The 11,803-nt window shown below is 49.4% G+C and overlaps 4 protein-coding genes across 4 annotated transcripts; 3 read left to right on the top strand and 1 right to left on the bottom strand.

Annotated features, from left to right (window-relative positions):
* Window positions 1–9: 9 nt before the first annotated feature.
* VE01_03662 (uncharacterized protein) lies at window positions 10–5,430 on the top strand (the record flags this gene model as incomplete). The annotated part of the gene is made up of 5 exons (XM_018273147.1): window positions 10–2,646; window positions 3,591–3,689; window positions 3,763–4,965; window positions 5,016–5,270; window positions 5,323–5,430. 5 exons carry the CDS (start codon window positions 10–12, stop codon window positions 5,428–5,430), a joined length of 4,302 nt encoding a protein of 1,433 aa, XP_018132351.1.
* Window positions 5,431–6,333: 903 nt separating this feature from the next.
* Window positions 6,334–7,500, top strand: VE01_03661 (uncharacterized protein). Its single transcript, XM_018273146.2, has 3 exons — window positions 6,334–6,451; window positions 6,509–7,252; window positions 7,325–7,500. The coding sequence occupies exons 1-2, from the start codon at window positions 6,424–6,426 to the stop codon at window positions 7,210–7,212; spliced, it is 732 nt and encodes a 243-aa protein (XP_018132350.1). The 5' UTR covers window positions 6,334–6,423; the 3' UTR covers window positions 7,213–7,252; window positions 7,325–7,500.
* Window positions 7,305–9,482, bottom strand: VE01_03660 (uncharacterized protein). The gene is made up of 3 exons (XM_018273145.2): window positions 9,162–9,482; window positions 8,897–9,113; window positions 7,305–8,848 (listed from the first exon to the last, which is right to left on the bottom strand). Exons 1-3 carry the CDS (start codon window positions 9,435–9,437, stop codon window positions 7,542–7,544), a joined length of 1,800 nt encoding a protein of 599 aa, XP_018132349.2. The 5' UTR covers window positions 9,438–9,482; the 3' UTR covers window positions 7,305–7,541.
* Window positions 9,483–9,554: 72 nt separating this feature from the next.
* RCF1 (Respiratory supercomplex factor 1, mitochondrial) lies at window positions 9,555–10,444 on the top strand. Its single transcript, XM_018273144.2, has 3 exons — window positions 9,555–9,646; window positions 9,693–9,763; window positions 9,812–10,444. Exons 1-3 carry the CDS (start codon window positions 9,606–9,608, stop codon window positions 10,294–10,296), a joined length of 597 nt encoding a protein of 198 aa, XP_018132230.1. The 5' UTR covers window positions 9,555–9,605; the 3' UTR covers window positions 10,297–10,444.
* The last annotated feature ends 1,359 nt before the right edge of the window (window positions 10,445–11,803 follow it).

Raw genomic sequence — 11,803 nt, 5'->3', positions numbered from 1 at the left:
AAAGAGCAGATGAAAGAGCAGACGAAAGAGCAGACGAAGGAGCGGACGAAAAGGCAGACCAAAGAGCAGACGAAAAACCAGACGAGCGAGGAGAGGCGGCCGAGTGACCTGGGGAGGCTGGTGGAGGAGACAAGGTTGGCGGAGGATGACAGCACGATTCAGGAGCGGAAGTTGAGTGTGGCGCGGAGGTGGGCGGAGAGGCTGAGTGAGGACGGGGGGGGACCTGAAGATCCAGGTGGGGGGAGTCCGACAGACGATGATGAGAGGCCAATTTCTTTGATTGACTTGGAAGCTACAGAATTGCCAAGAACGACCAAGAAGAGACATGTTACCGAGGAGTTTTCGATGACTCCGGATGGGATGGCGGAGGCAGAAGAGGAACTGGCAGAGGAGGAGAGACATGTTACCGAGGAGTTTTCGGTGACTACGGTTGGGATGTTGGAGGCAGAAGAGGAGCTGGCAGAGGAGGAGAGACATGTTACCGAGGAGTTTTCGGTGACTACGGTTGGGATGTTAGAGGCAGAAGAGGACCTAGCGAATACGGAGACAAGTTGGTCTATAGACTGGACAGTAACTTCGAGTGAGCTAGCGGAGCTAAAAAAGGAGGAAGCAGAACGGATGGCAAAGGAGGATAGGGAGATCGCTGAGGAACATACGATTCAATTGGCGATGGAGGATGATTACTACAATACCACGGTACGAACTTACGATCTGATACTGCAAGGTTATTGTAATGACATACTATATGCTGCGGTTTGGAGGGAACAGGAATGGCCCCAAGGTCCCCTGTATAGCTCAATCTTGGCTCCCGTACGGAAAGAAAACGCTATGGAGGCTGGTGTAGGTAACACAGACGCAAGAGACAAGAAAGCCATAGAGGCTCCTGCTGATGGCGGTGCTGCGGGGGTACCTGTCGCTGCTCCAGCTGGAAATGATAAACCTTTACCGATGGCCGGAGTTCTAGAATCTGACAGGCGCGGAGCAATGGATACAGGAACTGTTACCATCCCAACAAAACTTGTTCCACGAACTGACTATGATAAGGTTCTATTAGGAATGGAGGATGTTGCTTTCATCCAAGAGGTGGCGGACGCTTGTACGGAAAATGTTGAGAGACGGATGGAAGGCGGCAAGATTTATCTAGCCGTGAAGGCTGCTATGGGAGATGAGTGTGTAGGAACTTATCAGTGTATTTCTGGTCAGATGGGACTTGTCATTACAAATTTTATCATATGTTTTGTTGGGGCGGTGTTGAATCCACTTCAAAAGGAGCAACATGAAATCAAGTTGGAAAGGAAGCTTGCAAGTACACAAGCTTGGATAAAAGAATCTGGGGCAGCTTTGGCAACTCTGTGGCCAGGAGATGTTTTGGGACCAACTGCGTGGCCAGAAGACGCCCAGGCACTAACTGGTGGTGGTTTAGAGGTTGATGATTTTGGGGGGTTAAATGATGCCCAGACTCCACTACCAACACTTGACACGCCGGATATCTCACAGCCGTCTAATAGAAGGAGAGGGACTGGGCGTGCAAGCAGAAGCGGGAAAGTCATGGGGAGAAGGAGAGCAAGGGGGGGTGTTGTTGAGGGCTTTGCTGAGGATTTAAATAATGCCGAAGCTCCTATACTGCCACCAGTGAGCAAACCTCTTGACCCGGAAGCGTCATGCAACGATGGGAGTGCGAAAAGGGGAGGGAGACCCAGAGGGAGTAGGGGGAGGGGTAAGAATAGGGGGAGAGATGTTGGGAGAGGTGGTGGGTGTGCCGAGACCTCGACACTACCACGGCTAGTCGATCAATCTCTCATGCACAATGGCCCCCAACTTAACAAGGGGAATAGGCCAATCGCGCCGAAGGCTATGGGGGGTTTAACTGGAGGTGCCGTTGAGGCGGTTGCTGAGGACCCTATATTACCACAAGTACTCGATAAATCTCAAGTTCGCGATGGCTCCCAACTCGGTATAAAAACCAGGCAAAGTGCCCCTTTGGCTATGGAAAATCACTTACAAACAACTGAGGGTGTAGCTAGGGGATTTTGTGGGACTCCTCTCCCACCGCCAGCACTTGATAAATCTCAAGTCCACGATGGCTCCCAGCTTGGTATAAAAAGCAGGAAAAGTGTCCATTGGGCTATGGAGAGTCACTTGCAAACAACTGAGGGTGTATCCAGAGGATTTCATGGGAGTTCTATCTCGTCGCCAGCACTTGATAAATCTCGCATGTACGATAGCTCACAACTTGGCGTTAAAACCAGGCAAAGTGCCACTGAGGGTGTCGTTAGGGGTTCCGCCGAGACTCGTACACTACCACCGACAGTTGACAAATCTCGCAAATCAGATTCTTCCAAACTAGGCAAGAGGAAAAGGGGAAGTGACTCTCAGATTATCGGAAGTCGAACAACTGAGGGTGACACTGAGAGTTCTGCCAAGTCTCCTATACTACCACCGACAGTTGACAAACCTCGCTTGCCAAATGCTTCGCAACTAGGCAAGAGGAAAAGGGAAAGTGACTCTGAAGCTGTCGGGAGTCATCTGCGAACAGCTGAGGGTGCCGTTGAGGGTTCTGCCGAGGTTTCAGCCGAGGGTTCAAAGGATGCCGAGACCCCTCTACGATCATCATCTGGCGCAGATTCCCGGTCAGATGCCTCACACGTATCCACGACGGGGAGGGGAAGGGGGAGGGGACGAGGGAGGGGACGAGGGAGGGGAAGTGGGAGAGGGAGAAAACGGGCGAATGGAAATTAGCGCGTGTCAGACGCGAAGTCCAGGCAGGACAAGCAGCGTGGAAAAGAAACTTGGATAGGGGGAATTGCTGTCTTATCAGACACTCGGCACATACACACCCGTGAACTTACTTTGAGTTTACTATCTGCCAGTGCGTTTGGAGATAGAGCTCAAACATCAGCGTGTCAATGTATCAAGAACCTGTATTTGAACGGAATAATGAGAGTAGCATGAGCCTCGCCAAAGCCAATATTGTTGACTTGTTGCATGTGCAAGATCAAAATCCCAACTCACACAAATGAAGTGTTATTATTCATGGCTAAGATATTGCATAACCAGTAATATCAATTTCATACAATCAGTCCCGTGTGTTAAGTGTACGGAGTGAGTGTAAAGTGAATGTGGGCGACATAATAACCATATGTGGGGATACAGCCCGCCGTCGCTATTGGGAACACTTCAATAATCCTACATTTGGACTGTTTGCTTTGTTTGGCCTTCTATTAGCGAAACAGGAAATGTACAGCTGCGTTTTGTCCGAATTGGGACAGGCAAGGTTTTGCCCACGCATAGGCGCGACTTTGTTTACTTACCTCCAACCTTTTGCCCACAACTCCAAAACTTCAGATCGGTTTTCTCTCAGCTTCATCATCACGGTGCCCACATCACCGCAGTTCCATTTTCAAACCTTCCATCAACATCATCAAGGTTCTCTGCTTGCTACAACAATCTCACTTCAATTGCACAAGTCAACCTAAACAAACTTTCTTCCTGATTGAATAACCTCACCTTTGTTCAGAACAAGTCAACTTCTGGTAGGACCTCTCGCCAGTGCTTCAATTTCACTTGGATTATACTAACAATCAACACAGCTTGACTCCCTTCCAGTGCTATCACCTCAGCCAGTCAACTCCAACAAACGGAGCTTACGTCCTGTTCAGTTGTTCAGTAACCACAATTTGATTGTACCAGTCAGTTTCCCTCCGTTCTCTCACTGATCGTGCATTATTCCTTGAGATGAACTAACTCCTTAGATATTTATAGATCGACACCATGGCTCGGAAGATCAAGTCTGAGAACCTCGATGAAGGGGATGGCTCGTATAGAAGCAGGGCATCTTCACCAACCACACCCAAAAGAACAACACGCAGCTCTTCCAAGCGCCCTTCGGATGTAGCGAAACTGTCAGAGAGGTCCCCCGGTTCAAACAAAAAACAGAGAAAGTCAGTGAAGCCAATCCCTATCCAAGACGACGAAGACGAGGACAACGAGTCAGATGATCACGGAGACACGACTGGAGAGCACACCGAAGGGGCAGAAGATGATGATGAAACAATGGTTGAAAAGCAACTGGTGTCCGTTCAGAAAGAACAACAGCGAAAGGCCAACATGCTTAGAAATGAGGAGCTCACAAGAAAGCAAGAGGATAACCGTCGACGGGAGCGAGAGCGCCAACTGCGCATGAAGGAGCACCGCGACGAATTGCGCCGCCAGGAGCAGCAGCGTCAGGAGCAAGAGCGCCAGGAGCAGGAGAGACAAGAGCAGGCCCGTCAAGAGCAGGGGCGTCGGGAGAAGGAGCGTCAGAAGCAAGAGCGTCAGGAGCAGGAGCGCAAGAAGGGGTTATTCCAACAGCAGGAAAGCATTGCTATGATGCATAGAGTGAAACAACAAATGGACCAAGCTCGTCTAGCAAAGGAACGCAAGGAAGCCAGAGAGGAACGCGATCGCCGACTCGCCGAAGAGCAGGAAGCTCAAGAACAAGACGCTGCTGCAGCCAAGAGGCTGAGAGGAGAGGAGGAGGAAAGTGATGATGACTATGAGGATGGTGATGACGAGGATGAGAGCGAAGAAGAGGGCCTGAAAGCGGGCGTGAAGAAAACCAAATCTGAGGAAGAGATCGAGGATGAAAGCGAAGATGATGAAGACGAAGACGAGGACAGCGAGGAAGAAGGCCAGAAACCGAACGAAGAAGACGCCAAAGCCGAGGAGAACAGGGATGGAGACAGCGACGAAGACAGCTACGATGATGAAGATGGTGCCTATGACGAAAAGGAAGAGAAAATAGACAAGAATCCCGTCCTCGGCGCTAATGTCCCCAAACTCGCCAAACCTCTCGTTGCCGGAGATGGCTGTGCATGTCTCCGATGTCTTAAGAATCTTGCAGTCAGCCCAGTCTTCTCCTGTGATTTCACAGATAACCCACTAAAGTGCAAGAGATGCAGCAGCCTTGGGGGAGGCTGCATTCCAGTAAGCCTTACCTTTCCTTATCCATTTCAGATATCAATTAATATTGTTAGGTTCCTGCTTCTGTCCTTGACGCAGCGCGCAAGCTGTCTATGCTCCAGAAATTTCACGATGCCGCTGACCCGAAGACCCGCGAAGCCATCCGCATACGTGTAAAAGCCGATGCAGATGCGATTTCCGATAAGATCCGCCTTGAGGAAACTAATCGCAGACAGACTCGCGACGATAGATATCGCGCCATCTTGGTGGGGCAAGTAGGAATCAAAAACAAGCAGGATGAGATCCTCAAACTTCTCCGCGCCTCACTGGTAACTCACCTTTTGGTCATTTCTTGGTAGCTGTACCACTAACTATTTGTAGTCCAGCCGTCAAGCTGATGGCACCGGCTCCGTTGTTCCAGGTCGAGTGGGCAAAGGAAAGAAAGGGGCACATAAAAGAGCACAGAAAAGAGCGAAGAAAAGATCATAAGTCAGGCGCCGCTGTGAGCGTTTTCCCGTCCTCTGTTGCCTCCCGATATATGTTTCTGTCTGGAACCTGCCTTGGAGGTTTACACTTTCGCCTTCAGGATTCATTCTCTATCTGCTGCCTAAGGGCATACGTTTGTTTCCCATTCGGGATTGGTTTTTCTCGCGCCTGAAGGTGAGGGCATACATTTGTTTCGCATTCGAGGTTGTTGTTGTTTTTTCGCGCCTTCGGGTTTCTCTCTGACGCCTGGGACCCTACGTTTGTCTTGCATTCGGGGTTAGTGTTTGTCGCGTTCGGGTACCCCATACAAGTTTTCTCGATCCCATCTGTCTGTTGGTACTTCTGTGCCTTGGACTCTATAGGCCTTGTTGTGGTGTCCGGGGCCATGGGAGCTTTTTATGTACGTACCTGGAGGTTTATAGCTTAGTTCAATGAAAACTGGGATGTCCAGTCATCATACAGGCAACGCTCATGGTTAGATAATTGAACGGACCCAGGAGTAACAGAACTTACTAAACATCAATGAGTGGCGTGTATTCCTTACTTATATTTAAATTCTGGCTTATTTGAGTGATCGAAGTTAACATTTTAATATACTCTGAAGTTTATCCAATTATTCACCATTAAATGACCACTAATTATAATTCGATAAATATTGGGCCCTTGGCATGAACAAAGCAAGTCATGAATACCCTTTTCAGCATATGAAATGAGCCTTATAATAAAGTGGGAGTGATGATTATGATAGTGATTGGCTTTCATTCATTGGGAGACCATAGTCAGTCAGTGATGTCGACAGCTCTGACATCGGAATTGTTTCCAAGGCAACTGCGACCCGTCACCATTACACGTGACCCTGCATGCCAATTCCAAGCTTCACTGGACTTGGATATAGTTCGACAAACAGATGGTTCAAACAAAAGGGTTAAAGATACTACTTCAACATAAATTTTGGCTGTGTGAACATATTTTCTTCTGAACTAGCACGTCGCAACTATGGCCATAAAGACATTTACCGTACTCGGTAATGAACCTCAAGCAGCAAGTTAAGTTACTTTATCAGTTTACTGACGGTTTCTAGAAAACAACCCAGAGGTGATGAACCAGCTTGCATACAAACTCGGCCTCTCACAAGACCTTGCATTTTATGACGTATACTCGCTCACCAACCCCGACCTCCTCGCGATAATCCCACGCCCAGTTTTCGCATTGCTGGTCATCATTCCCTTGTCTGATGCCTGGCATAAAGATCGTGAAGAGGAAGACGGCCCCAAGCAGATTTACCAAGGAGTTGGTCCCGATGAGCCCGTTGTTTGGTTCAAGCAGACAATAAACCACGCATGTGGTTCCATCGGACTGCTTCACTCGGTTCTCAACAGCCAGGCCGCAGATTATATCAAACCAGGGAGCGATTTTGACAAGATACTCCTGGATGCTATCCCGTTGCGCTGGGCTGAGAGGGCGAATATGCTATCGGAATCGGAGCCATTTGAGGTAGCACACGAGGCCGTTGCACAGCTTGGTGACACACATCCTCCCACCGCCGAGGCAGCGGATAAGTTGGGCCAGCACTTTGTCAGTTTCGTGAAGGCAAAAGATGGACATCTGTGGGAGCTGGAAGGGTCGAGGAAAGGCCCTTTGGACAGGGGAGCGTTGGCGGAAGATGAAGATGCTTTGAGTCCGAGAGCCCTGGAGTTGGGGCTGGGAAGGTTGATTGATATGGAGCGGAACTCAGGGGGGGATCTGAGGTTCTCCTGCATTGCTCTGGCTCCGAGGCAAGAATGAAATTGGGTTGCCCGTTGTTACTCATATTCAATACTCAAAAGTATGGAGTTTCTGTTTCAAACTTGGAAGCTAAAGTTCATAAGTCACACATGCTCATGAATACGAAATTTAGGAAATGATAGAGCACAGTGAGTGTTTTAGAGCTAGCCCTGTAACTATGGAGTCGCTCCAGTTGCAGGATCGGTCATTCACACAATGCCATGCACTTGATTTATTCCGCCAGGGAAAAGTTGACCACATTAATTATGTGCAGGCCCGCCACCCATCTACACTTTTATCTAGTAGCACTATCAAACGCCATATAACTAATCCATCTTCCCATCCATCTATCATGATCTCAAAAAGGTCTTAAATACCTCAGAGTCCGTGCAATCCTCCCAAGGGTAACCAATCTTGTTCAAAAAGGCATGCAATTGGTCAACCTCATCGTCAGGGCACTGGATACCCGTCAAGACCTTTCCGATGTCGCTGCCTGCATGGCGATACTGGAAGAGGCTGACGTTGTAGTTCGGCTTCAGCGTAGCAAGGAAACGCTCCAATGCTCCGGGTCGCTCGGGGAAGTTGAACATGTATAGGCGTTCGTTAGGGACGTCAGATCGGCCACCAACTAAGTATCTGATATGCGATTTGGCCAGCTCGTCGCCTGACAAGTCCACCGCAGTCAAGCCACCCGAAGAGATACGCTCGAGGAGGTTCTTGAGTTCCTCTGCCCGCTGCGATGCTGGAGAAGTGAGAGAAATTCCAACGAGGACGTTAGCCATCGCCTCAGTGGCGTAGCGGTATGAGAACTCAGTAACAGCGTGTGGCATGATGGCTTTCATGAGTTCGGAGAATGCGCCGGGGGTTTCCGGCATAGCTACTCTGAGGAGGGCCTCCTTGCCCTCACCGAGTGCGGCGCGCTCTGCAACAAAACGAAGGCGGTCGAAGTTCATGTTCGCGCCAGATGCGATGGCGACAAGTTGGCGTCTGGTGTTAGGAGAGGGGTTGGCGGCTACGTATTTCTTTAAGCCGGCGATGGAAAGTGCGCCGGCAGGCTCGACGATGGAGCGGGTGTCTTCAAAGACATCTCTGATAGCAGCACAAGTCTCATCTGTTGTGACTTGGATGACTTCGTCGACAACCTCTTGGCAAATGCGGAATGTCTCCTCACCGACTTGCTTGACAGCCGCGCCGTCCGCAAAAAGTCCGACCTCCTTCAAGAAGACTCTTTCTCCCTTTGCTAGCGACTGGACCATTGCGTTCGCATCGTATGTTTCGACTCCAATGATCTTTACATGTGGTGCAATGCGTTTGACGTACGCGCCAATCCCTGCAATCAAACCTCCACCTCCCACACAACAGAATATAGCTTCCAACTGCTGGAGGTTTGTCTGCCTCAACAACTCCATTCCAATTGTTCCTTGGCCTGCGATGACGTATGGGTCGTCGAATGGAGAGATGTTCGTCAGGCCGTGAAGCTTCTCCAGGCGATAGCATTCTTCCTTCGCAGCGTCGAAATCGGCCCCGTGAAGCACAACAGATCCTCCCAGTCTTGTAACATTCAGATGCTTGATGCTCGGAGTCCCCTGTGGCATGACGATGGTCGCAGGGATCTTCAGTTTGCGAGCCGAGTATGCTACGCCTTGAGCGTGGTTCCCTGTTCAAGTCAGTGCCTTGTTCACATCGGTCATTGTAGCAGTCATACCGGCAGAGCAAGCGACGACACCCTTCCAGCGTGTTTGCGGGTCCAAATGTGCCATCTTATTATATGCACCTCTCAGCTTAAAGCTAAAGACGGGTTGCAGGTCTTCCCTCTTGAGCAGGACCTGGCATTCTAGCCGGTTGCTCAAGTTGGTGGCGTGAGTCAACGGCGTCTCATTGACAACTTCATAAACTCGCGAAGTAAGAATCAATCGTAAATACTACTCCTTATTAGCTTTGTTTGAAGGAAGCCTTTCGTGGTGACCAACATCGGGATACCCAGTGGGCAATATGAAGTCCAATGGCACTGCACTCGTCACTTTCTCCTTCCCCTCTTGCCTCCCTTCTCTCGGCGGTGAAGGGTTGGTGGCATATTCTGTCAGAGATAAAGCTTGAACGCTGGGAGTACGCGGTATGGTGGGCGAGTCGCTGACTCCATTTGGAGTCTCCATCTCTGCCGTCATTACTTGTGGTGTTGTTCTCAATTCAGAGTTGTTGTGTTCATGGCAAGGGAGCTTTTTTGGGTTCGGAGCCTTATCGGCCATGAATTTGTATTGTGGGGTCACTGATAGGTGACTGTACCACCAGGATCGGGAAAACTTTAATCCTAATACCGCGTCACAACCACAGAATCTCCGAGGAGCAACTGGGAGCGCATTAATTAATAAGGCTGCGATCAGGAAAGCTCTCACCACAATTCCGAGTGCGCAGCCATGTCGTCCACCAACCTGCCGTCGTCCTTTGACGGAGATACGTATGTTTACTGGTATATTAATTGAAATCGCACTGACATAGCTCAGAGAATTCTACGAAGAGAACCGATGGCAAAAGCTGACCCGCAGGCTCAAAGAAGAGCCCCTCGTGCCTTTGGGTATGCCTCCAGCCATCCCACCAATGCATTATCTAACATTCAGTATAGGATGTGCTCTTACATGTTGGGCACTTTACCATGCCTCCAAGTCAATCCGCTCTGGCGACCAACAACGCACGAACCGGATGTTCCGCGCCCGTATCTACGCCCAAGGTTTCACAATCGTCGCCATGGTTGCCGGCTCAATGTACTGGAAATCCGACCGCCAGAAGCGCAAGGAATTTGATGAGGTGGTGGCAGAGCGCAAGGCTAAGGAGAAGAACGACCTGTGGATTAAGGAGCTAGAGGCGAGAGATGAAGAGGAGAAAGAGATCAGGGCTGAAAAGGAGAGAAGATCGAAGCGTTTGTCTGATAGATTTGGGAAAGGCGAACAATCTAAGGTGATTGATGAAGGAAAGAACCCGATACTGGCGCAGGTGAGAGCCGCGGAAGGAAAGGACAGCGAGGATGCAAGCTCGGTGGTTGATGGGAAGGAGAAGAAGCAGAAGTCAACCCTGGAATCCGTGAAGGAGATGATCATGGGGAAGAAGTAAAGGCGGGGGAAAGGAACCTTGTTGTATATATATAAGTGGAAGCGGGACGGTTATATCTGGCGTTGGGCTGGATTTGAGGGAATGGAATGGAATGGAATGGGAGAACAATGTACAGTAACTGAACTCAACCTACTCGCAGCAACGCATCAAGCTTCTAAATGTTTGTAACATGATACTTCTAAATCGGTCACTAGGTTTACATTGCGTCAGAAGGAAGAAGCGATTTGCTCTCGAAGATGCTTTATTGGTGATATTATTACAGACTATAAGCTAATGTTATCTAAGCAAATGTTCTCTAGGAATGTATCAGACAGATACTTGTGTAAAGCTCAAACAGCCACAATGAAAAAGTGTCATCCACCGACGCAGTAACAACCGGCCATCATCTCATATAATCAACTGGCAAAGAGTAGCAAAATTCGTAAAGCCCTCCGTCGCATAGTATCAGAGAACGAGCACCGTATCTAGCGTTACAGAAACCGTCCTCATTCCCCGTCGTAGTAGAGATTGAGTGCCGTATCCAGCGTTACAGAGACCGTCCTCATCCCCGTCGTAGCTCATGTATTAGAAGGCTCGGTAGACTTTTTGAGAAGCGTCTTGTTTCTCGTCTCGCAAAGAAACCGTCCAAAATCGGCTGCATATCGCATCCTAGCCTTTGTATGAAGTCTCTGCGACCGAGGCTTTCGCATTTTCGTGCTTGGTATTGTCGATTTACAGATTATCCCTCTTTTCTCTTTTCTTTGCCTCACCCTTTTAGCCTTACCAGATAGTCTCCGAATGGTTACTTTGTAGTTTAGCGCGCCATCCAACTGGATACTTGTCTTGCACGTATGGGTAAATCCCTCTTTGGTGATCAGGGGTAAGTGGTACGTTTTGTGGTGGGCGAAAAGCTTCTCGGTGCTGAATTGGAAAAGAATGCGCTTGAGCGTGGGATCTTCAAGGAAAGAAACGAGCCTTCGACATTTCCTTGCACGTGCAACCATGCTCTAGTTCCGGTAAATCTATCGAGCTCATATGCTGAGGCCGAGGGATCACATTCTGGAGAGGAGGGGTCAGATGCTGCGGGCGAGGGCTCATATGCTGAGGCGGAGAGAAATGAATCGTGTGCAGTTTTCGCAGTTTCTCTGCGAATTGGTGTGCCATGGTATGAAATTCTTGAGTGATATCACCAGGCGTTTTCCCCGGGGGCATCTTATCCAGTTCCGTCAGGAGAGGCAAGAAAAACCCGTCGAATGCGACTTCATGGTCTCCGATCCTCGATAGTTTGTCCAGCTTGTCGAATATCAGAACTATATAGTGCCTAAGCCACAGAGAAACGCATTGACCGAGAAGTTGGACGATATGATTTGGCCTGATTTGAATGGGATCCGGGTTCCGCACCGCTTCATATCCCCTTTCACTTTGAAAGAGGATGACTTTAAGGCGAGGAATGAGTTCATTATTTTGTCCTGGTTAAGAGGGAGGAGGGGTGCGTTAGGTGAGATTGAGTGAATTTGACGCCTTGCGT

Source organism: Pseudogymnoascus verrucosus, assembly GCF_001662655.1.
Source record: "Pseudogymnoascus verrucosus strain UAMH 10579 unplaced genomic scaffold scaffold_11, whole genome shotgun sequence".
NCBI classification, from domain to species: domain Eukaryota; kingdom Fungi; phylum Ascomycota; class Leotiomycetes; order Thelebolales; family Thelebolaceae; genus Pseudogymnoascus; species Pseudogymnoascus verrucosus.
The sequence above is the reverse complement of the archived record's forward strand: the minus strand, read 5'-3'. Positions and strand labels throughout refer to the sequence as shown.

Coding starts and splice junctions, on each gene's coding strand:
- VE01_03661 (XM_018273146.2), top strand. CDS start 6,424: ATGGCCATAAAGACATTTACCGTACTCG. Junction 6,452..6,508: donor AAAGACATTTACCGTACTCG/GTAATGAACCTC, acceptor GACGGTTTCTAG/AAAACAACCCAGAGGTGATG.
- VE01_03660 (XM_018273145.2), bottom strand. CDS start 9,437: ATGGCCGATAAGGCTCCGAACCCAAAAAAGCTCCCTTGCCATGAACAC. Junction 9,114..9,161: donor TGCCCACTGGGTATCCCGAT/GTTGGTCACCAC, acceptor AATAAGGAGTAG/TATTTACGATTGATTCTTAC. Junction 8,849..8,896: donor TGTCGTCGCTTGCTCTGCCG/GTATGACTGCTA, acceptor TGACTTGAACAG/GGAACCACGCTCAAGGCGTA.
- RCF1 (XM_018273144.2), top strand. CDS start 9,606: ATGTCGTCCACCAACCTGCCGTCGTCCTTTGACGGAGATAC. Junction 9,647..9,692: donor TCGTCCTTTGACGGAGATAC/GTATGTTTACTG, acceptor GACATAGCTCAG/AGAATTCTACGAAGAGAACC. Junction 9,764..9,811: donor AGAGCCCCTCGTGCCTTTGG/GTATGCCTCCAG, acceptor CATTCAGTATAG/GATGTGCTCTTACATGTTGG.